The sequence below is a fragment of the Monodelphis domestica genome, chromosome 8, assembly GCF_027887165.1.
Source record: "Monodelphis domestica isolate mMonDom1 chromosome 8, mMonDom1.pri, whole genome shotgun sequence".
NCBI classification, from domain to species: Eukaryota; Metazoa; Chordata; class Mammalia; order Didelphimorphia; family Didelphidae; genus Monodelphis; species Monodelphis domestica.
In genome coordinates, this window is record NC_077234.1 from 31,010,211 (window position 1) to 31,033,993 (window position 23,783).

A 23,783-nucleotide genomic window follows, 5' to 3' on the forward strand; every position below is an offset into this window, starting at 1 on the left:
GAAACAGAGGGAGAGAGAGAGGGAGAGTGAGAGAGAAAGGAAGAGAGAGAGAGAAAGAGGAGAGAGAGAGAGAGAGAGAGAGAGAGACAGACAGACAGACAGACAGAGAGAGAGAGACAGAGAGAGAGAGAGAGAGAGAGACAGAGAGACAGAGAGACAGAGAGAGAGAGAGACAGACAGACAGAGAGAGACAGAGAGAGAGAGAGAGAGAGAGAGAGAGAGAGAGAGAGAGAGAGAGAGAGAGAGAGAGAGAGAGAGAGAGAGAGAGAGAGAGAGAGAGAGAGAGAGAGAGAGAGAGAGAGAGAGAGGAGAGACAGGAAAGAGAGCAAGAGGAGAGAAACAGAGGGAGAGAGAGAGGGAGAGAGAAAGGAAGAGAGAAAGAGAGAGCAAGAGGAGAGAGCAAAAAGAGAAGAGAGAGAGAAACAGGGAGAGAGGGAGAGAGAAAGGGAGAGAGAGCAAGAGGAGAGACAACAGAGAGAAAGAAGGGGGGGAGGGAAAGAGAGCAAGAGGAGAGAAACAGAGGGAGAGAGGGAGAGAGAGGGAGAGGGAGAGAGAAAGGGAGAGAGAGAGAGCAAGAGGAGAGACAGCAAAGAGAGAAAGAAGAGAGAGAGAGAGCAAGAGGAGAGACAGGAAAGAGAGCAAGAGGAGAGAAACAGAGGGAGAGAGAGAGGGAGAGTGAGAGAGAAAGGAAGAGAGAAAGAGAGAGCAAGAGGAGAGAGCAAAAAGAGAAGAGAGAGAGAGTGTGTGTGTGTGTGTTAGTTCTTGGCAGGCAGAAAACTTTTTCCTTTAGAGTATGACTGAGGTTTAACAGGTCAAGGGAACATTCTAACTAGCCCATTACCTGTAAATGGGGTCCATAAAGAAAGGAGTTGGTCTGGCATGCTGCAAAGAGGCATCTGAAGCCTTCCTTTGGTCAAGGCTGCCTCCCTTCTTTTCTCCAAAAACATGGTTCTTCCGAGGCTCAGTTGACTTTGTCCCACTGGCTCGGCTCCGGCTGCCCATACTCAGGTCCAGGGGCTGATCTTGGCTTGTGACAGGCGTCGTGGCTGGTTTGGAGGTGGCGGGAGTAACAGATTTCTCCTCCTTCCTTTTAGTGGTGAGGTCAAAGGGAGACTCAGGGCTACCCTTCTGGATTTTCTTCCCATCGCTTGGTGATTGGGGCTCCATTTTCAAAGGTAACGGTCTCAAGTCTCTATCAGGAAATGGGTACATTGACTGAGAGAATGCTGGAAAAAATGGGAGGGGAAACATGGAAGGGTAAGGTAAAGCGCCAACTTTTTTGTCTTGTAGACCCACCAGTCCTGTGGAACCAAAGTATTTTTCAGCAATAGACGCAATAGCTTTTATAGAATCATTCACCGCTCCCGACACCGCAGTTTGCTCCTCTAAAGATGGTGAGAAAATGGAATGATTGCTGTATTCTTTCTTATTATTTATTGCAGCCAAACTCTGCAGAGGGCTTACTTTGTCTTTGAACATTTTACCATTTTCTTTAAATTTCTCTTTATCACTTTCAAGGTCACTTTCGAGATCAGAGCCAGAGGTGGTTTCCAGGTCACTGCCACTTGGGGTACTGACATCATCAAGGTCACTACTCTCTGACTGGTCACTGATTTTTTCCAGGGGCCTCTCTTCAGAGGACCTCTCAGGCTGGAGCTCCACTGGCTTATTTTCCCCTACAGGTGGGTGCTTATTTAGAGCCTTCAAAATATCCTGGGTGGCTGGCAGTATCTGAGGATGTGCCATGAGGGGGCTTTGGCTTTTGTTTCTTTCAGTACTTGGAAGTCCTTTAACAGGAGAGCTAGCAGGTATCAAGGGTGGCCTGTGGTACAAGCCGGAAGGAAACAAACCCGGGAAGCTAAAAGAAAATCCAGGAGCTGTTGGAAAAGTGAGACCGGCAGAATGCCTATTGGCACCAAAATAGTCAGCAAGGCCGGGATTGCCATGGTTCATATTGACCATGGACGTTTTATCCATAGCCGGGGTCCCAGGAAGTGAAATGCCTTGGCCAAAAAATCCACCTGCCGCAAAATGGTTCTTGCCCTCACAAAACCTCCTGTGCTTATTTAAGGAAGACGTAGTGCTGAACATTTGTCCACAGTCTTTGCACTTGATTTGGGTTCTGCAATCAGCATGCATGCGCTTATGACGACAAAGATTGGAAAACTGGGTATAGGATTTATGGCAGACCTCACCTGTGTACAAACAACAAAAAACAATCTCAGGCAAGTGGATGGCAGGCAAGTGGTCGGAGTTTAGCACATCATCGCGATTCTTTCCCCCCTCCCAGAATGTCTCAGGACGTCACAAAAGGCTGTCTCTTGGGGGTGGGGGGAGCCGGGAGCCGGACGCGCCCCAAACCAAAGGGGCCACCCTGACCAACGTCCTTGGGACAGCACGCACCGAAAAAGAAAAAATGAAAATGAAAAATGAAAAAAATAGAGACCCAGAAAGGAAAGATCCCTTGGCCGATGCTCAAGGGCTTTAGATTCCCGGGGAAAGTTCCCAATGTGTCATGCAATGATTCACCGGTGTGATTCCAGGAAGATAATAACAAGGAAATTGTGGAAAAGAGAATAGATAGGCAACATAAAATAGGGTCATTTAAAAAGGAAAAAAAAATCTCGTGTTTTTGGACTCCCAGACAAAATCCAAGCGTCCCCCTCCCCGCTCTCCGTGTCAGAGAATGCACCTTTATTTTTCTATCCCCTTGGGGGAAAGCCTGTGACTGTGCTAGGCTCATTTCATGTGGATTATATCATCAGCTCTCATCATTCACACATCAAAGCCACACAACAATGCACATTGTGTATTCGGAGACGTTTTTAACAATCATTTTCATGATTTGAGAAAGACTGACATAATTTACAATGGCTCTATTTTAAGTCTGCAAAGGAAGCTCAGTTGAATGTACCCCATCCTGCATCGCTGGTTCCCATGAACTGTGATCACGTCCTCTGACTTCCCCTCACACCAGGGCTTGTGTTAACCTTCCTGCTCTTGGAAACCCTGTCCTTGAGAAACATGACCGCCGGCTGTCAGACGGCAGCCATTTATCTCAGCGCTTGACTTCTTCAGCCAAGAAAAGGCCGAGCATCTGTGGGAGGATCCCACCACGGGCAAAGTCTCGGTGGTCTCTCGGGCTCTCCGCCCCCGACTCCCAAGGATGAATCCCTGGCAAGGATCAGAACAGCACTAGCTTCAACAGGATGCCCACAGGTGCTAGTTAGGGAGGCCGTAAGGAGTACAGGATTAGATCCTACACCTCCTCACCCACAGAAAAACCTAATTTGTCATTCATTGCGAGAGCAAATTCACTTTGAAAGGGAAAAAAAAATAAACCAACACAGTCCAAATTCATCTTTTCATCCGTTTGGGGGACAGCCGGATGTCACTAAAGACTCGTGGATCCCCAAATGATTTTTGGACCGCAAGCATGAGGGCAATTTTGGGGTATAATAATCATTATTTAAAAATAATAAACTGCTCTCAAATAAGACTCACTCTGAAATCAAAGGACTACACACACTCCAAGTAAGAAAGAAGTACACAACGGCTCTTGTTCCACTTTAAATGTCTTACCAAGTATAAATAAATTAGGGTGAAGAAAACTAATCAGATGCTCAGGTGCTTTCTGGGTGTTCTCAGAGGTGATGGCACCTAAAAGAGACAGTTTCATGTCGTCTAGAGTATTGGGGACTTGGAGTCAGGAAGACACAGGTTCAAATCCAGATACTTAATAGCTGTGTAATCCTGGAAGAATCATTTAACCTCTTTGGGTCTCCATTTTTTCATCTGTAAAATGAATAGGATGGACTCAATGATCTCTTGGGGTTTTTCCTACTCTAAATCTTCCATGAGGGTGACAATAGCACCTATTTCATAGGTTCAATGAGGAGATCAAATGACAGAACACCTGCAAAGCATTTTGCAAACTGAAAGCCCTATATAAAGGCTAATTATTAATATTATCATTATTGCATTGTGATTGCTATTATATAATGTTATATTATATTACATATAATATGTTCTGATAATGATTATATTGTTATATTTTATATAATGTTATAAATATATTTTATATGTGATAATAAATACATTATTGTATTTTATATATGATAAATACATTATATTTTATATACCATGTCATTATAATACATGTAGTATTATACTTTATATAATTATTACTATATTATATGTGATATAATATAGTAATAATTATTATATATTATATAATTATTTTATTATTATGAATATATTTTATATATAATAAATACATTATTGTATTTTATATATGATAATAAATACATTATTATATTTTATATGCTATATTATAATAATATATAGCATTATATTTTATATAATTATTACTATATTATAATATATTACATGTAATATATTATAATATAGTAATTTATATAATTATTTTATAAACATAAATATATTTTATTTTAATATATGATAATACATTGTTGTATTTTATATAATATGATAAACACATTATATTTTATATACTATATTATTATAATACATATATTATTATATTTTATATATAATCCTATTATAATCATCCTATAATTCCATAAAAATGAATGACATTAGTAAGTCATCCCAAATCATTCCAATAACAAATATTGCTGAGAATCGAATTTAAGTATTTGAAATACTTGATGAGATTTGATTCACACTATTAGAACCTTACACCTGAGATGACTGAAATTTGGCAAATCCATTCTTTAACATCAGCATTAAAGGCACACAACATGTTTGGCATCCAAGACAAAGACCTGGCTCATATTAGCTGTGTGACTCTGAGAAAGAAACTTAAGTACCTCTCAATATTGCTAGTTTCCTTAATGGAGGGAGTTTCTGCAGCAAGGACTCCCCTCACTGATAAAATCATTATTTTAAAAAATCTAGAATTTCTTTCAATTGAGACATGCTACAAAAAAAAAAAAATCCTTGCATTTGGTGTCTGAGGTTCTGGTTTCTAATCCTGTCTCAGTTGTTTATTTTGTGTGTGTCCTGCAAATTGCATCCTCTCTCCCAAGATTGATTTCTGCATCTATAAAACCAAGGGATTGGACAAGATGACCTCTGAAGTCCCTTCTGATGCCCTGGCTCAGACCCACTTCTTCCCTCACTCTATGACCATGGTCAAGTTGCTCAGCTCCTCTGAATCTCCTCTTCTGCAAAACATCTGTACTCTGGTACACAGTTGCTGTGAGGAAAGCACTCTGTAAGCCTTATAGCATAATATATAAATTTGAGTTTTCATTATCATAATCATCACTCCACGGCTAGGAGGCTAGCCATTGGGCAAGAAAGATTTTGTCTTTGGGACTATGAAAATCCATTTAAAGAGCCACACACCTGGCCCCCTCAGGCATTACAAAGAGAAGCCCACCAGTGGGTAGACCTCCCAGTTAGGAATTATTTTTAAGTTCACCATTTTACCAAATGAACTCTAGTTTTCAATGTGGCTTCCCTTCCCCACAATGTTTTTCCTTAAGATTTCATAGCTGGAGAGACTAGAAAAAGGACCAGCTTCCATATCTGAGTTACATCAGGTGCATCTGGCTTTTCTATTGGCACCTTATTGGGCGACAGCTGTCCCTCACATCCCACTACCTCAAGAATGCACCATGCTTCTCCGGTGGAGGCTTCCATCACTTGGGAGACCTCGCCTATCACCAGCCTCCTTGCCTCCTGGTACCAGGAGCCTAACTGATGCCCAAGGGCTCTCTGCTCTGTGGGGACCAGCTTGCAGCTAACGTTGCATATTTCCTACTTATTAAACAAATTAAGTCCTATTTTGAATAGATCCCGCCTATTATGGCATGTGGTTTCTATTTAGGGAGGCTGGAGCATTTGGGGTAGTCAGCGAGTAATTACCTTCGTGTTGGTGAGTTTTCACTCAAGCTTGGGCGGAACACTGTAATAAGAGACAGTTGCCATAAACAGACCAGTGGGCTCAATCGTGGTGTGTGGCCGTTGGTTGAGAAACAGATATCAACTCTAGGTGACCCTCCTCCACTCTGCAACCCCCCAGCCCCAACTCCTGATTTCTCGATTCTTTTGTTCTGAAATTACACGGCTATTATTTGTAATTATTCTTGGGGCCCCGTCATACTTTGTACTCGAGGACTCACTCCAGTTGCTGGGTAAATGTTCTGGTGATTACGGAGAATGCATTAATGGGAAACAGTTTATTTGATTTTATTAGAAAAGGACTCCAACACTCTCAAGTGGACTATTTGATCCCAGTCTAAGTGGAAACCCAGCTTCAGGAATCTTATGTGATTAGAATCTCCGTGTTCTGACTTTTCTTTGCAATTGAATAATTGATAATTCATTGAAATGGATTATAGCTTTTCTTTGACTAGAAAGTAAAGTAGAAACAAATGCCCTACGCCAATACAAATACCCATATGTGTTCCTAAGGCATTGCACCCTAGAGTCAAGAGTTTTTTCTTAGAGACGTCTCAAACTCCCATTGTACAATCTACTTCCCCTACCTTCTGACAGTCTCCCATAGGAGACCGAGCACCCTTTTGTTTATCTTGACTTCCTCATCTTTCCCTCTCTCCCCATACCAGAGAAATTGGAACTAAACAAGACTATTGGACAATTGAGAAAGAAAGAAAATCTCTCTCCCCTCTTAGAAGAAGAAAGGAGGGCAGCTTCAATGGTATAGAAAAAAAATTATTGGCTCTGGAGCAAGGAGACCTCTATTCAAATCCTACCTCTGACTCCAGACGAGTTACTGAAAGTCCCTTTATCTTTAAATAAAGGGTTTGAACCCTTCGGACTCTGCAGTCCCATCCATCTATCTAGTGCCCTCTGGAAGGGAGCCCCTGGAATCTTTTTTCCCCTCTTCCTTTCAATACTGTCTTCATTGTTTCCTCGGTAGCGGAATGTAGGATCTCTGGAGGCAGAAGCTGTTGTGTTTTTGTCTTTGTATCTCTAGCCTTTGACACACCGTGTGGCACCGAGCAGGCATTTAACAAACTCTTGTTAAACTAAGCTGAAAGCATCTGCTACAAAGTGCCACATAATAAAAATTAAAAGCTGAAGCTCTGACAGAATGAATCTCCTCGCCAGAGCCACCTAAAGGGTGATTCTATGTAATAAATCGATTTCCAAAGCAGCCGTGCGCATCTGGCTTAGAAGACGGTCTCCGTCTGACCACCCCAACTCAACAAACAAGTCAGACTTACCTTCTGGCTGAGGAATTGGGCAGAGCTGCTGCTAAATGGCCCAGAAAAGGACCGCGTTTCTTGTTCATTCATTCAGTGCTTACCAGGTAGTGGATACTTAGTACATGTTTATACATGGACTGATGGCATCGCAACACCATGCAGGCATGGGGAGGGGGGACACCGACATGCTGCTTTTCCCCAATAGAATGTAACCTCTTTGAGGGCAGGCATTGTTTATTTTGGCTTTATCTCCCCAATCCCCATTTTACCAAACAAACTTTTGTTTTCAAAGTAATACAAAGTATTTGAAAAGTTTGTGGGTTGGCAAGAAATAAGAGGAAAGGAAGAGCTCAAAAGGTGCCCAGTAGAGAGAGAACAGCTCCAAATTTGGCTCCAAATTCTGCCTCTGAAGCTTATTACCCCCCAAAGGACCCTGGACCTCAGTTTCCTCTTCTGTAAAATGAGAGGGTTGAGCTAGATCGCTCCTCACAGCCTTTCCAGCTCTGTCTATAGTCCTCTAACCTTCAAACTCAAAGAAGGACATCAGAGCACGAGATTTAAAGGATGCTGTGAGCAAAGACGATGTGGCTCCCATGAATCCTTCCTAACAAAGTATCACCCCAGAGCTCACTAAAGCAGCCTCTTTCCGAAGGGATAAGTGGCACAATCTATCCATCCCAATGAACGTGTCTATATTTTCGAGGAGCCCTGGGAAACCGACTCTAAATTTTTAAATGGGCAGAGGGAACCGGATTGTTAGATTTAAGGAATCCTTTTAAAGAGGAAAATAGGATAGATGCCCGTTCGCCGCATCATCTCATCTCGCTTCACAGGATTTTATATTTATTGTTTTCCAAAACGAGGAAGATTTACAATCTGAGCTCCATTTGGCTGGCTGGCTCCTACCTGAACCCCTTTGAGGCTGGCCTTTTTTATTGCACAAACGCTTCTATTCCTCCCCGAGTTGTCTACACGCTCCCTCGTGCTACTGGTTTCACGGGAAGGAAGGTCCCCAGGGGGCCTCAGGGGAACACAGCAAACAAATCTGTGCCCTAAAGGACTATCACTTCACATCCACACACTCAAAAACTGACCAGGCGCGCCTGGGGGTGAGACAAGGACCCATCCTCGAACCCCACTGGGAGAAGGGAGACCCAGGAAGAGGGGGGAACAGGGGAATGAAGGACTTACAGATGAAGGGCTTCACACTGCTGTGGATATGCTTGTGTTGTTTGAGGCCAGACGACGTGGCAAACGTTTTGCCACACTCCGGGCATGCGTGGGCCCGGGCTCCGACATGCTGGGAGCGAATGTGCCTCTGAAGGTTGCTAGGGTCCGTGAAAACCTGCTAGGAAATGAGTACTGATTAATCAAGAAATTTAAGTCAAGCAGCGTCGAGGGGACCTGAAATGGCCCAGCAGAGGGTATCCCGGCTGGCCTTTTAGATGTCACGCCCGCCCCCATCCCCACCAAGACCCGGGAGACAGAGGGATGTCTAGATCGGACCACTAACATCTCCTTTGGTTCTTTTAAGAGGGGCGAGGGATGAGCACGAGCCTCTGCCTCCCCCGGGGTCCACACCAACTCACGTGGTCCAGCACGGCCACTCCACAGGAGGGCATCAGCCTCAAACCCATCTAAAAAAGGGGCTCCCTCACAACAGCGACCTCCTGGTGGGAAGCAGCAGCCCAGAACAGCCCAAAGAAACCTGATCAGACCCTGATCCTACCTGTGGGACTTGGAATAAGTCACTAGAACTCTTCAGGACTCCGTTTAGTCATTTCTATGAGGATGGATTAGCAAAGGCATTTTTTTTTTAGTTTGGGCAAGACCCCTACAGACCTCAGAATCATGTTTTTATCTATTTTTTATTTGAAATGTTTTAGTTAATTAATGGATTTAGAATATTTTTCCATGGTAACTTGACTCACAGAATCATGTTTTTATCTATTTTTTATTTGAAATGTTTTAGTTAATTAATGGATTTAGAATATTTTTCCATGGTAACTTGACTCACAGAATCATGTTTTTATCTATTTTTTATTTGAAATGTTTTAGTTAATTAATGGATTTAGAATATTTTTCCAAAGTAACTTGACTCACAGAATCATGTTTTTATCTATTTTTTATTTGAAATGTTTTAGTTAATTAATGGATTTAGAATATTTTTCCATGGTTACATGGCTCACAGAATCATGTTTTTAAAATGCATAAAATGAACCACGTAAGATACAAAGGAAACCAATTATACTAAATTCAATTAGCAAAATAATTTTAAAAACCAAAACCTCAGATTAGAAAGCTTTAGATTAGAAGGATCTCTAAAGCTCCCTTCTAACTCTCTATGGTTATGGTTTAATGTATTGCCTGTGAGCTACACTCTTTCCCTAGGAATAAAGGCAGACCTTCTTCAGAACTAAAGGAGAGGGGCAGTGAGGTAGCTCAAAGACTAGAGAGCCAGGTCTGGAGTCAAAAGGTTCAGGGTTCAAATGTAGTCTCTGATACTTGCCAGCTGTATGACCCTGGGCAAGTCACGTAACCCCAAATACCCAGCCCCTGGCATTCTTCTGACTTAGAACTGATACTAAGGATTGATTCTAAAACAGAAGGTAAGAGTTAAAGAAGAAAAACAACAAAAAACTAAAGGAGAGTCCTCTCTCTCCATGTGAAGTCACTCTCTCAAGACAATGCCAGAGACAGGAATTTACATGGATTTAGGATGTTCTGAAGATCCCCTGGGAAATGGGCTGCAAATACCCCCTTGTCAACCTGCCTCTCAAGGGCCCTGCACCTCTCCAGAGACAATCCTGTCAAATCTTAGGGGTTCTCATTCCCAAGGGCAAAAGTGGAAAGATAACAATTGCTGTTATCTTCGGCTTCCTCAACCTCAGATATTTCCATGAGTGCCTACCAGCTCCCAGACATTTCCATAATTCAAGGACAGTTTTGCCTTGTCTGATGGGATTATTTGCACAGGACCCTCCTTGCAATTTGGGGGAATGTCCCTCCCTTGGAGACACTCACTCTCCCTATTCAGAATCCCTATTCGGAATTCCACCTGAACAGAAGATACTCCCTTCTCCATCCCTGCACTGAAGACTCCATCAATGGAATCTTCTCCTTCTCCACTTCTTAAGGGCTTTCCCTCCCAGCTCAAATTCCTCTCTGGGTATTTATCTGCTCAGATGCTAGGCTTCTCGCCCCACCATTCCTCCCTGCTCCCAGGAACAGGTAAGTTTGCAAGGCACAGACAGCTTCCACTGCTGTCTCTGCACCCGTCACCCTGAGCACAAAGCCTTACACAGACCACATATTAATCACTAAAGCTTATTGGATTGGCCTCCCAGGTCAGCAGCCAAATCAGCTCAAACCTGCATGGAAAATGTCCCGAGAGTCATTTCCAGTCTCACCAAACTTGTTAACTTCCTCACAAGTCACAAATTTTAAAAGTTACATGTAAGAATGTTAGCTTGCATTTATACAGCCTTTTAGGGTTCCAAAGTGCTTCTCATGGGATCTCACTTGCTCCCCACAACACCTGGGAGACACGTACTATCATTACTCTCATTTTTCAGACAAGGAAACTGAGGCAGACAGAGGTTAAATAAGTCACTCGAGGTCACACAGTTAGTAGGTCCATGAGGCAGAATTTGAACTCAGATCTTCCCAATTCCAAGTCTAGTGCTCTATTTACTACATGTCTAATATAGGCATATATAATTGGTGCTTAATGCATACATGTGCTATATAACTGTTGTCTAATACATGTGTGTGTTCTATAATTATGCATAGTAGATTATAGAATTACTGTCTGATATATACACATATTATAGAATTACTATCTGATATGTACATATATTATAAATTTACTATATTATATGTACATATAGTATTACTATCTGACATCAACATATATTATAGAATTAGCCTGATACTTCTACATATTGTATTATTATTGTCTGATATATACATATATTATAGAATTACTAATTACTATCTGAAATATATTATAGAATTACTGTCTGATACGTCTACATATTATATCATTATTGTCTGATATATACATATATTAAAAAATTACTAATTACTATCTGAAATATATTATAGAATTACTGTCTGATACGTCTACATATTATATCATTATTGTCTGATATATACATATATTATAGAATTACTAATTACTATCTGAAATATAGAAATACTGTCTGATACGTCTATACATTATATCATTATTGTCTAATATATACATATATTATAGAATTACTGTCTGATACGTCTACATATTATATCATTATTGTCTGATATATACATATATTATAGAATTACTATCTGCCATGTACATTTAGTATAGATTTACTTTATGATATATACATATATTAAGAATTACTATCTGCCATGTACATATAGTATAGATTTACTTTAAGAATTACTATCTGAAATATATTATAGAATTACTGTCTGATTCTTACACATATTATATAAATATTATCTGACATACACATATATAATTACTATCTGATATATACATATATTATATGATTGCATATTTCAATACTTATATAGCTATATTTTCTATATAGTATATGCTATATTTATATATATATGCATATATAAACACATACAATTTTTTTTTTTTTAGAAAAAAGACTAGAGAAGACTGGACTTGAAGTCACAAAGACCTGAATTCAAATCTCACCTCAGATACGTACTAGCTGAGTGACCTGAGCAAGTGCTTTACCCTCTGTTTGACTCTGGTTTCTCAACTATAAAATAGGAATCATAATAGCACCTACCTCGTAGGGCTATTGTAAGGATCAAATGAGATAATATGTGTTGAGTAACACTTTATAAACCTAAAAGCGGCATATAAATGGCAGCTGTGGTTATCCCTGGTACATATGCAGGCATTATATGGCAAACAATAGGTATTTATTGAGCATGTATTATAGAGCAGGCATATATAATAGGATGCATTGATTCGCATGTGTGTATATGGGTGTATCTGACATATATGAGTATTTTATGTATGTAAATACCTTGTATCAATGATCACAACATTTATGTAATTCATGCCTATTTAGGACATACTCCATACCATTTCTTGCCCTCAAGGAGCTTATATTCTGAAGAAAACCAGCAGTTAAATAGAAGGCGTGTGTGCATGTGTGTGTGCACCGTGCGTGTGTGTGTGTGTGTGTCCATGACGTGAGATGACACGCAGTGAGCCAGATGTTCTATAATTCTATAAATTCTATGAAGCAGCCCCATGCCGTGAAGTCAGCAGCAGAGTCAGGAACCTCCCCAGGATGCGTGACGCCTCACCTACCTTCCTCCCTCACCAAAACAAAAGCCTTTTCTTCACTCTACTACTGCCTGTAAGCATCCCTCGCTGCGTCTTGCTTGCCTGAGATAGCTACAGCTTCTCCTCTCCAGGCTCTCTTTGATGCAGCCTGGCAAGCGAGGGATGGAGAAGGATCGGGTTCTAGGGAGAAGCCAAATAAATAGCCTACAAATTCACGGTACCTTGGCACAATTCTCGCATTCGTAGTGCTTGCCACTGTCATGTGACATCTGGTGGCGAATTAAGTTGGACTTCCAGTTAAAAGCCTTGGGACACTGATCACACTTGTATTCTCTCTCTTCCGTATGTGACAACATGTGTTTCTCCAGGCTGCGAAGACAAAAATGGATTCATATAATGAACGGACTGTGCAAAAAAAGAGATCACACACTCACGAAGAAGGCGTTAGCTGATTCGACTGATCTCGTTTAAAAATAATGAGATAAGAAGGAAATTGGAGGCACGAGGGCTCCGTACTTGAGAGTCAAGCTTGAAACAAATGCAGAGAAATCCGTATTTATGGGAGTTTGTGGACGGCATGTCTGATACAGAGAAATACTGATGTGTCTGGAAAAAAATATCCTCTGTTCTTTCTACCATTGGGTTATCTGCCAACCCATGGGCACCACAGACAATCGACTCCTTGTTCCGGGTCTCCTTCCTGTGCAAGATTGTGACAGCAGCATGTGCTGCTAATACCCCCTTAATTCAACTACAAACACTCAAACAGAGGACACTTAAGAACGTGTAATGAGGCACTCGGTCATTAATGTATGGCTGTCTTTGAGTTAAGAAAGGCCTTTTGTTTTCTCCCTTATCACCACATGGAAAAGCAAGTTGGCAGCTAACTATCCAAAAGTCAACTTCCCAAAATGAGCCTGGAAAGAAAGAAAAATATGAGCTGAGATGAACCGAGACATGAAAGAAGAGAAAGAAGAAAAAAGGTTGGATGGTATTTTCTATGAATGAGATCTCAGAGCCCCAACCAAGATGGTAGATAGATGGTTAGGAGCTTCTCAGGGGAGGCCCTGACTGTGTTTTAAAACTGGGGGTGTTTTCTTGGCTCCCTCTCTGACATAATTTATAGGCAATGGGTCATCAATGAAAAATAGAGAGAAGAAATCTGTCTGGTCATAAAATCTGAAGTTTTCCTATGTCAGCAAACTGGCCCATCCTCAGATTAACTTTCTTCTCAAAGCTACGTGAGTTCCAATTGGGCCAATAAAATGTTTCTTTTAAAGTACTGGAAATCTATGATATACGACCCTATCAGCAATGTGCATTTTCCACTGAGATACAGAAAGCACAAAATGAGCAAGGGTAGGGGCAGCTAGGTGGCTCAGTGGATAGAGCCAGGTTTAGAGATGGGAGATCCTAGGTTCAAATCTGGCTTCACACACTTCTTAACTCCCATTGCCTAGCCCTCATGGCTCTTCTGTCTTGGAACCAATACACAGTATTGATTCTAAGATGGAAGAAGGTAAGGCTCTAAAAAAAGAGAGAGGGGGGCAGCTGGGTGGCTCAGTGGATTGAGAGCCAGGCCCACCCTGGGCAAGTCACTTGACCCCCATTGCCTAGCCCTTACTACTCTTTAACCTTGGAGCCAATACACAGTATTGACTCCAAGACGGAAGGTAAGGGTTATTAATTAAAAAAATTAAAAAGAGAGAGAAAGAGAAGGAAAGAGAGAGAGAGAGAGAGAGAGAGAGAGAGAGAGAGAGAGAGTTAGTTCTACCAAGGCTATCTCCCTCTCTAACATTTTATAATTATGTCATTAGTAGTAGTAGTATTGTCATTTGCACATCTTTATCATATGACAGGGAAGAAACACTATTTGTCTTCAAGTATTTAGAGGACTGCTCTAGGGAAGATAGATTAGATGCCTTAGTTTGATTCCAGTGAGCAGAATGAGATGCAGTGGGGAAAAGCTGATGAGAGGGAGGTTTCAGAAACACCTAAAGAAAAATGTCCCCATAATAAACCTTTCCAAAAATGGGACAGATTGACTCTTTCAATCATAGCCATCCCCTTCCAGGACATCTTCAAGAACAGGTCGGGTGACTACTTCTTGACAGTGTTATAAGAGGAATTTTGCTCAGAAACCCATTCAAAGGTTCCTTACAATTCTGATGGTCTGCAGGTGAAATAATCAATTCTTATACATGGTAAAGCAGGATGTTCAGGCTATCAGGTGGGTCTTGGTCTTATCTTTCATCAATTTTATAAAGAGCTTCCATTGTATCCCAGGAGGACAGATCAATTCCCTTCACAATCTCTGTCTCCATGACATGCTGTTGTATTATTTATTTCTTTTCAGTCATGTTTAACTTTCTGTGATTCCATTTGGCGTTTTCTTGGCAAAAATATTGGAATAATGTGCTATTTCCTTCTCCAGCTCATTTTACAGATGAGGAAAATGAGGTAGGCAGGGTGAAGTGACTTGCCTAGGGTCACACAGCTAAAATACTGGAGTGGTTTCCCATTTCCTTCTCTAGTTTATTGTGTAGATAAGGAAACTGAGGTAGACAAGGTTTAGTGACTTCCCCAAGGTCTCATACCTAGTAATTATCAAAGGTCAGATTTGAACTCAGGAAGATGAGTCTTCCTGACTCCAGAACTAGCATTCTACTCACTGTTTCTCTTGGTTGTTCCATGACCTATGAGAACACTTAAAAAATGGAAAACGGAAATTGACTCCATGGAATTGAAATATTGATATACTGAATTGCACTATATTGACTTTATTCTAGTTATAGACCTTTTTTTCAGCCCTAGAGAATGTAAGCCCCTAGACTTGTTAACCATTCACTTCTTGAGGGGCTGTTTCATTTTTATCTCCATATCCCTCAAGTTCAGTTTAGGGCCAGGCACTTCTGACCCTTACAAAATGTCTGATGAACTGGTTTGTGAAATTAAAAAATATGCTATTTATTATATAAATAAGCATTTCTGTGAATATCCAGTGAGGAATCAAGTGAATTCCTGGACTTTTCCACCCCCATCCCTGATCTAGTTCCTTCTTTTTTTGCTCTCCATTCCCTAGAACTATCTTCTCCATATTTCTCTACACCCTTAACCATTCCTCTGTTCCCCACCAAAACCCCTGTTTTATTCCTAGTTCTTTTCTTCTCTGATCTTTTAGCTTCCTCTTGCTCTCCTGTACTTCCCCTTTCTCCCACTTAACTAAGAACCCAGAAATGTTTTTGTTTTCTTCCCCTGACAAACAGGCAAACATACTAGTCTTGGCTTAACACAGTGAAATTGGTGTTCGATGCTTATCCAAGGGTTTGGCACTGTCCAGGCAGCCAAAATGGAAAATTTATGACCAAAAGGAAAAAAAAAGAAAAAAGCATTTCTGGAACTAAATAATTTAAGTGGACTCTTGAGGTAGCCTCTGGACACCTTGTGATCCATCAACCATCATTTAGTAAGTGCCTACAAAGTGCTGAGATCTGATCTAATAGAAGAGGATACAAATACAAAAATGAAAGAGTCCCTCCCTGAAGGGATTGAGGTTACATGAGGTGTATGTATGTGTGTATCCTACTAGGATTATGTGACATACAAATTCTGGTAGCCCTGATGCCTGTTCATCTGTCTTGGATTATCTGTTTCTGAAAAAAAATAGGTTCAAATTCTAGAATATTAGGCTTACTCTTCCCATTTCAAGGGAATATAATGAATGTCCATTTCCGATAGAAATCTAGGAATTAAAATTGACCAGTGAGATAATAAATACTTGTTGGATCTTGAAAATAATACTAATACCAAAATGGTATTGGTATTTCATGCTCTCTTCCTTTCCCCTATCAATTTTCTTATTGAAAGGGGGTAAATTTGACCTCACTGGGATCAAGACTCAGTGGGATGTGACTCATGACCAGGCTACCCCCAATGAAAGGACATACATACCTGATTCAAAATGAAGAGTTTAGATAAGTGGGGTGGTGGAATGGCATTATATATGAGAAGACACATTGCTGTGAAGTCATCCACAAAGCAGAGGGGGAAATCAAGTGGAGAACATTTGGGTTAAAAAAGCAATGGAGGAAGAAAAAGAAACCATAGGGTGGTGGCAACAAACTACCTCTCATCCAGCTGATTATGAAAACAAACTACGAGTTTAGGAAATTGACCACAAAACTGGCATTCACGATATAGGAGTCATGGCAAACCTGAGTTATCCAGAAATCTGCGGAGTTTTCTCTCTTCTAAAATCAGAACAGCTGAACCAATCTTAATGTGCTTTTATTATCAACTAATACATTCTTCCAAAGGGAGGGTAAGCCAATAAAAGACTGATATTTAGGAGGAACTAATTGACAAAGTAGAAATGATGTGAAACCTTAGGAGGAAGTGAGCATATCTTTGTGGAGTCTGTGACAGATAAGGAAGGGAAAGGCTGACAAGGTCTGACCCAGACTAGATTGTGGGAGAAAGGAAATCAGAGTTTCAAGATAAAGGAAGGCTGGAATGAGAACAGTTAACAGAGAATTGAAGCTGGAGATAAGTAGAGATGGTAAGAAGGAAGCTAGGCACTGCCAATGAGTAAGTTCAATTCACTACACCTGGACAAAGTACATTCCAAGGTACTGAAAGAAATTATGGACCTAACTGTAGGTCTGCCATCAATGATCTTTGAAAAATTGGGAAGAATGGGAGAGGGGCTTGACTGACTAAAGACAGGCAAATGTCCTTATTTTCAAACTCTCACAAAAGGTGAATTTTTCAAACTACTATCTGGTGAGCTTGACCTTAATTAGCAAAAATAAAATTTTAGACATATGGTTTATTTAATTATTTAAAGGCATTTAGAAACAGAAGCTATGATTTGTCAAGAGCCAGTATAGATACAGAAAGAAAAATATCATGTTGTACTCATTTATTCTTTACTTTTTAAGAGTCAACAAGTATAGAAGATTTGGAAAATACTGTAAACACAGTATAACCAGGATTTTGGCAAGACACTTGGCAAACTCCTTCATGACAACCTTGTAAACTAGTTGGAGAGAAATAGGGAGGGTGATAGTATCCTTAGGTGGAGCTGGCTGAAAAACCAGAACCAATGATTAATGAATCAATAGCAAACTGGAGAGAATTTTCTACTAGATTAATGCTGAAAGGCTATGCTTTATTCTGCATCAATCAACAAAAGTTTATTTAGTGTTTACAAAGTTCCAAAGTACTTTAGAGAAAGTGGGGAGAGGAAAAGATATAGATAACATTTATATAAAACCTACTATGTGCCAGGCATTGTGCTGAGTACTTTACATATACCTATAGTATCTCATTTGAGACTTACAACAATCCAGGGAAGCATGTGCTATTAATATTTCCATTTCATATTGAAGAACGTGAGATAGACTGCCAGAAGTTAAATGATTTGCCCAAGGACACACAGCCAGTAAGTGCCAAAGGCTAGATCTGATTCTGGTCTTCCAGATTCCAAGCCCAGTGTTCTAACCACTGCAGAAACTAGCTGCCTCCACAAAAAGACAGAACAAAATAATCTCTGCTCTGAATTCAAGTCTATATTGCATCTCTTCTGTTCCATGTTCTGTTGAGGGATTACATGATGGAATAAATGGTGTTTTATCAAATATGAAAACATAAAACCAAAATGGATGACTTACATATGAAATAAAGAATTATGGTTTAAAAAAATCTCAACAGACTTAACGATGGCCCAAATCTAATAAAATCAAACTTGATAGCAAGGATAAAATCAAAATCATACAATTGGGTTAAAAATAACCTGAGAGGTACAAGATGAAGGCTACATGGCTAAGTAACAACTTGTGTGTAGAAACAAACAGGATTTTAATGGATTGTAAACTTGATAGAATTCAACAGTAAAACCTGGCAGCTGAAATGCATAATTCAGTAAGGAAAAGAAGAGGGAGAAGAAAAGGAAAGATGAGAAAGGAAGAGGAAGAGAAGTAAAGAGGAAAAAAGAAAGAAAGATTCAGAGAGAGGGGGGAGGGAGAGGGAGAGGGAGAGAGGGGGAAGAGGGAGAAAGAAAGAGGGGAAGGAAGGAAGGGAGGAAGGGAGGAAGGGAAGGAGGCCACTGTACCCTGTATTTTCTATTTCCCACAATTTCCCACAAATCTGTCTTCAGTGGAGGCTAAATTAGTTCAGTAATAGAAGGTGGCCAGCTTCTAATCAACCTTTATCAAAAACAGTACAAAATGCCTCATATCCAAAAATATCTCCCGATCCCACACAGAATATTCTGCATTGTGTTTTCAGGTAACAATACAATCTTTTAAAAATTCCCTGGCACACCAGCTTGTAAATGGGTCATTTCCAAATGTCCCACCCAGCAAGCTCCTATCAGTCAGAATGAACTGTGACTGCAAAGTTACCCTGAATTTCTCATCCCTTGGGGTGCCATTTCTAACCTTTGCAAATCTGGGAAGACTTGGTCACACTCTTTACATTCTTGAATCTCCTGCATCTCCCGGAGGTCACTCTCACTGTCCAGCTTTTGCTGAAAGTCTTCTTCCACCATGGAGAACGCCGAGTGAGGGGTGCTGCAGGGGAATTTCTGGTGGTCCACTAATTCAGCTTTGGATTCAAAGAGCTGGTCACAGTCCTCACAGCGGTACTGACGCTCTTCTGTAAGATGAAGGCAGGTGCTAAGACAACAGATAAGTAGATGGGGCCCATTTTCCCAACCTGGGGAGTCCAGTCTTTGCTCAGCTACCAGCCCAAGACCTCACCAACTTATGTAAGACATTGGCGTTGGTGGTGGTCATCCTGGCCAGCTCAGAAGAAATGAGCTGCCTGGTTCTGGTCCCAAGAGGCCAAAGAACCCTCCTCTCCATACCTGTTTCCAGCCTCTCTCCTGCAATCCCACTTGGGTCTGATAAGGATATATAGTCCAGAAATCATAAGATCACAAGTTTCAGGAAGCATCTAGTCTACCATTTTGTAAATGAGGCAACTGAGGTCCAGAGAAGTTAAAGGTTGGTTAAGTTACCCAAGATTACACCCAAAGTTAGTGAGCAGATTTGGGATTTGAACTTGGGTTCTCTGAGTCCAGAGTCATGTTTTCATATGAATCACTCTTTAATTTCCATTCTAATTCATATTTTCCTAATGGTCCCTTTCAGGGCCATCTTGGTTTGGTTTCATACCTGGACCTGCAGAATTTGGGGGGTTTTGTTTAGTTTTGTTTTTACTCTACCTGGGATTTTATTAGTATAAAGAACTCCCAGGAAGGAAACGACCCAGAATGGCTTGACCAGGGGACCTACCATCCCCTTCTTCTTAGAAATGAGGCTTCTCTTCATGGAACACAACTGATATTAACCCACTCCCACGTGCAGAGTCCCAAAGCAAGTCAGAGAAGAAAAAAACTGCCCATAGCATGGCTTTTGGCCTGTTTAAAAGGGATGGGTCACCGTCTCAGGAGGCTACGGCTACTTATTGTAAATGGAAAGTAATAACCAAAGGCCATCGACGCATTTGGGCTCATGCTATCACATGGGAGCAGAGTGAAAAACACTGCGGTTTAATCAAGGGCATCACGAATGCCCATAATTTATGAAAAGCAGTCAAAGGCCCAAAGGGAATTCAACCATCCACTCAATCCGAGATAACCTTTTATTGTCTTCTGGACTAATAATTTGCTTTTTGAAGGGGTGGAGGGGTGGGCAGGGGAGGGAAGAATGACTGTTGGGAAAACTTTTAAAGTTAAAAATACAATTGTTTAAGGAAGCAGAACATCAGAGGGACGTCAGATTCTGTTTTTCATTTGGCTAAGTCTTCTCCCCTGCTGGGTGAGAGAGAATTTTGGAAAGCAACACAGCTTTTCTTTAGGGGAGGGGGGTGTCCGTGTATCCCAGTCCAGTAGCCTTGCTGGGGCAAAAGCTACTTGTTTAAAGTCTGTATGCTCAAAAAGCCAGGTTAGAACCAATAGAAAGAAGTTAACGAAAACCCCCAGGCTTCACTTCTCCGTCAAGAACATTTTTCTAATAAATGAGGCTGTGTGGCAGGAGAATGGGCTCTCTTGACAGGTGGTGGTTCTCTTCCATGCAAGTATTAGGCTGAGGTTTCACAGAAATCTATCTGAAGGTAGTAGATGGAATTCCTCCCTGAATGGGAGATAGGACCAGCTATGGCTCCCAAGTCTCAAATTCTATTAATCTATGATTTGTTAATAAGGGAAGAACCTCCCTGAATCTAGAGCATCTCTAGATTATAGTAATCACTTCATCTTCCTTGCCACAAACAGCTTTGTTGCATGTCGTTATCGTTAATTTATAGATTAGGAAAAAGAGTTTTAAAAAAAAGTCAAGTATCTTGTCCAAAATCACACAGGCAGTCAAGGGCAGAGCTGCACTATGGACTCAAGTGTACAGACTCTAAGGACAGTCATCTTTCCCTTCCACCAAACTTGCGTCTGTCCTTAAAGAAGGGCTCTTATTTTAGGTGGGAAGAAAAAGATAAGTTAAATTCTCTATTCCACCCGACACATTTATAGCTGATGAGATTTGCATCCAAGTTTAGGGCAAAGAAGTCCTCTGGAGTTCTGAAATGCTCCAACTGTATTTCAGAGAGGTTCTCTTTCAAGATCTTTCTATACCATAGAATTAGGATTGGCTGTAATATCACCTCACAGGTGTTAAATAAGAGAAACATTCTTTTTCCTCCCCATAAAGTTGGTAAGGGATATTGATGGCATCTGTCCAGAGCTCTTAAGACAGTCTTATTGCTATTAAATATCACTGGCCTAAGGATTCTTATATTGGCAAAGACTCTGACAAAGTATTCCAACCAATGGCCAGAAGTCCAACTTTTTCAGGATGGTATAATAGATGGACTGCTGGATTTGGAGTCAAGAAGACCTGGATTTTAATTCTGACTCAGACACACGGTGGCCATTTAATCCTGGGAAAACTTTCAGTTCCAAGTCCATGATCCTTCTAATTTACCAAATCCTTTGGCATTTCCACAAAGATTCTATTTGTACATTTTGCTTTTATGTCCCCATCCTCTCCATCAAAGGTTCTCAAACTTGGTGGTCTCAGGAATCTTTTACACTCTTAAAAATGACTGAGGACTCTCCCAAAGAGCTTTTGTTTATGTGGATGATATCCATGGAAAATTAACATTGGAAATGAAAACATCTTAGTATTATGATGAAAATGATTTTGACCTCTCGATCCCCCTGGGAAGAGCATCAAGGAGACCTCCAGGTGATTTGCAGACCACCCTTTGACAACTGCTGCTCTAAGTAGGCAGAGCACATATTGTCTATCCTGAGGTTACTAACCATGAATATCGGGCGCCATTGTTTCATGGGAGTAGTCTTCACTCTTCATGTACAGTAAGAGCTCTTCTCCAGGTTCAATGTCTGTGACTACTCTATAAAATATCTAAAAAAAAAAAACACACACACACACAAAATGAGAACAGTCTGGATCAAAAGAATCCAGGACACTAGTAATAATAACTTCACACTTATATGATATGTGGCAAATGGCAAAATATTTTTCCTATACTATCTCATTTGCCACCCAAACACACAATACATTCCCATACATGGCAACATCTATAGGCATTCCCTTCTTTTAGTGTACGATCAATTTAAATTGGATCTCATTAGTATAAAGATTATAGAATTAAATTCCTAGGGATGGTAGAATCAATCAAAGCCAGCCCTCTTATTTTACCAACATATCCTAGCCTATATCCTAGACAGATGAAATGACTGGCAGTCTTTTGACACCAAGTCCATCACTCCATTACACTGCCTCTTGGAGTATCATCTCCAAACAGGTCTACTGAGAAAAAAGCAATATGGCGGACAGAAATTTGGATTCCAGATGCCAACTCACAAATCTTTCAAAAGCATAGCCTGATACCTGGTATATGGTAGGCATTTAACAAACCTTTGTTGGTTCCTTGATTTCATGTCATAAACCAAATTCCCTACTGACTTACAAATGGGAGAGATGCACTTTCTAATGCAAAAGCTATGAAAAGCCAACTCTAGAGCAGACTTTTTATAGGCACCTTTCCCTTACCTCTAGGATCTTTTCCTTCTCTGCCTGAAACACCACACCTCTTGGTCAACCTTACACAATAGGATCTGGCTGTGCAATGCCTGGTATTGTTACGACTGTTTTAGGTATGTAGATACTTGGCTAAAGTGTAAGCTCTCAAAGGCAAGTAGCCCTGCCTTCTACTTTTCCTCAGATTCCTGGAGAGACTGAATACGCAAGAGGTGCTTGATAAATGTGGGCTGCTGTGTGCCTGGCCAAAGGCAGTGAGATGGAAGGAGAAGAACAATGGGATGGAAGCCTGTAGAGTCTGGTCTTGGGTCCCGTGGCAGCTACCTCCCAGTGGGACCTGGCATCAAGAACACAATGCAGAAACACGGGAACATTCTTTCCAATGACCATGAATTGTGGTGTTTACTTCACTCTCCAATCTATACTTCATGGTAGTTACTGGAAGAAAAAAGTTTAACTTGCTGATGCGAATAAGACCACCTCCTTGATGCCGCCATGACTTTAACAACTCCAGGGAGCTTTGGAAAAAGCCATGCTAGCATTCTCCTGTTCTCCGGAAACCCTCTCAGGGAGGAGGTTTTGAGAAGTGGGGGGCTGTCCCTCTTTTTTAATTGTACCCCAATGTTGAGCAGTTTGGGGGCTGACAATCCAGTTGACATGGAAGGTTTGGAGGAGGGAACCCCTAAATATTTTACTGATTGTTCAAACCTAGCAGTAAAAAGAGGTAAATAAATGAGTTGCGAATGTCTCCCCTAATATAATCATATCGACTCCTTTATAGACTACATACCTGTACTATGATGCAAAAGATTTTGTACATTATTAAAGCAAGAGATGGACTAAAAATAATGAATTTTAAATGAAGAAAAGGTTTGGAAAAAAATTTTATTAACAGAACAAAAATCTTTTGGTTCTCTAGAAAACATTATAATTAATAGTGGTATTTTAGGGGGGCAGCTCAGTGGAGGGAGAGCCAGAGGAGAAGTCTTTCATTCAGACTTGGTCTTAGATACTTCCTAGCTGTGTGATCCTAGGCAAGTCACTTAACCACCATTATCTGCCCTTAATGCTTTTCTGCCTTAGAATCCACATACAGTTTTGATTCTAAGACAGAAGACAAGGGTATAAAACCCCCCAGTATTTTTTATTTATTTTTAATTTATTACTTTTCTTAAAAAATGGTACTTTTATAAATAATATGGAAATAGATATCAAGTG

The 23,783-nt window shown here is 40.7% G+C and overlaps 1 protein-coding gene across 14 annotated transcripts in view; it reads right to left on the reverse strand.

The window, feature by feature from the left end:
* Nucleotides 1-23,783, reverse strand: part of MECOM (MDS1 and EVI1 complex locus) — a 711,707-nt gene that overhangs the window by 35,805 nt on the left and 652,119 nt on the right. For 8 of the 14 annotated variants that reach the window (XM_056808207.1, XM_056808203.1, XM_056808209.1 and 5 more), the window contains 5 exons: nt 21,824-21,926; nt 18,945-19,161; nt 12,726-12,873; nt 8,394-8,550; nt 842-2,195 (listed from right to left, as the gene is read on the reverse strand). In XM_056808207.1, the coding sequence (XP_056664185.1) occupies nt 842-2,195; nt 8,394-8,550; nt 12,726-12,873; nt 18,945-19,161; nt 21,824-21,926 (1,979 nt within the window). The remainder of the gene's footprint in view (nt 1-841; nt 2,196-8,393; nt 8,551-12,725; nt 12,874-18,944; nt 19,162-21,823; nt 21,927-23,783) is intronic. The other 6 variants (XM_056808208.1, XM_056808204.1, XM_056808210.1 and 3 more) reach the window with 3 other exon arrangements.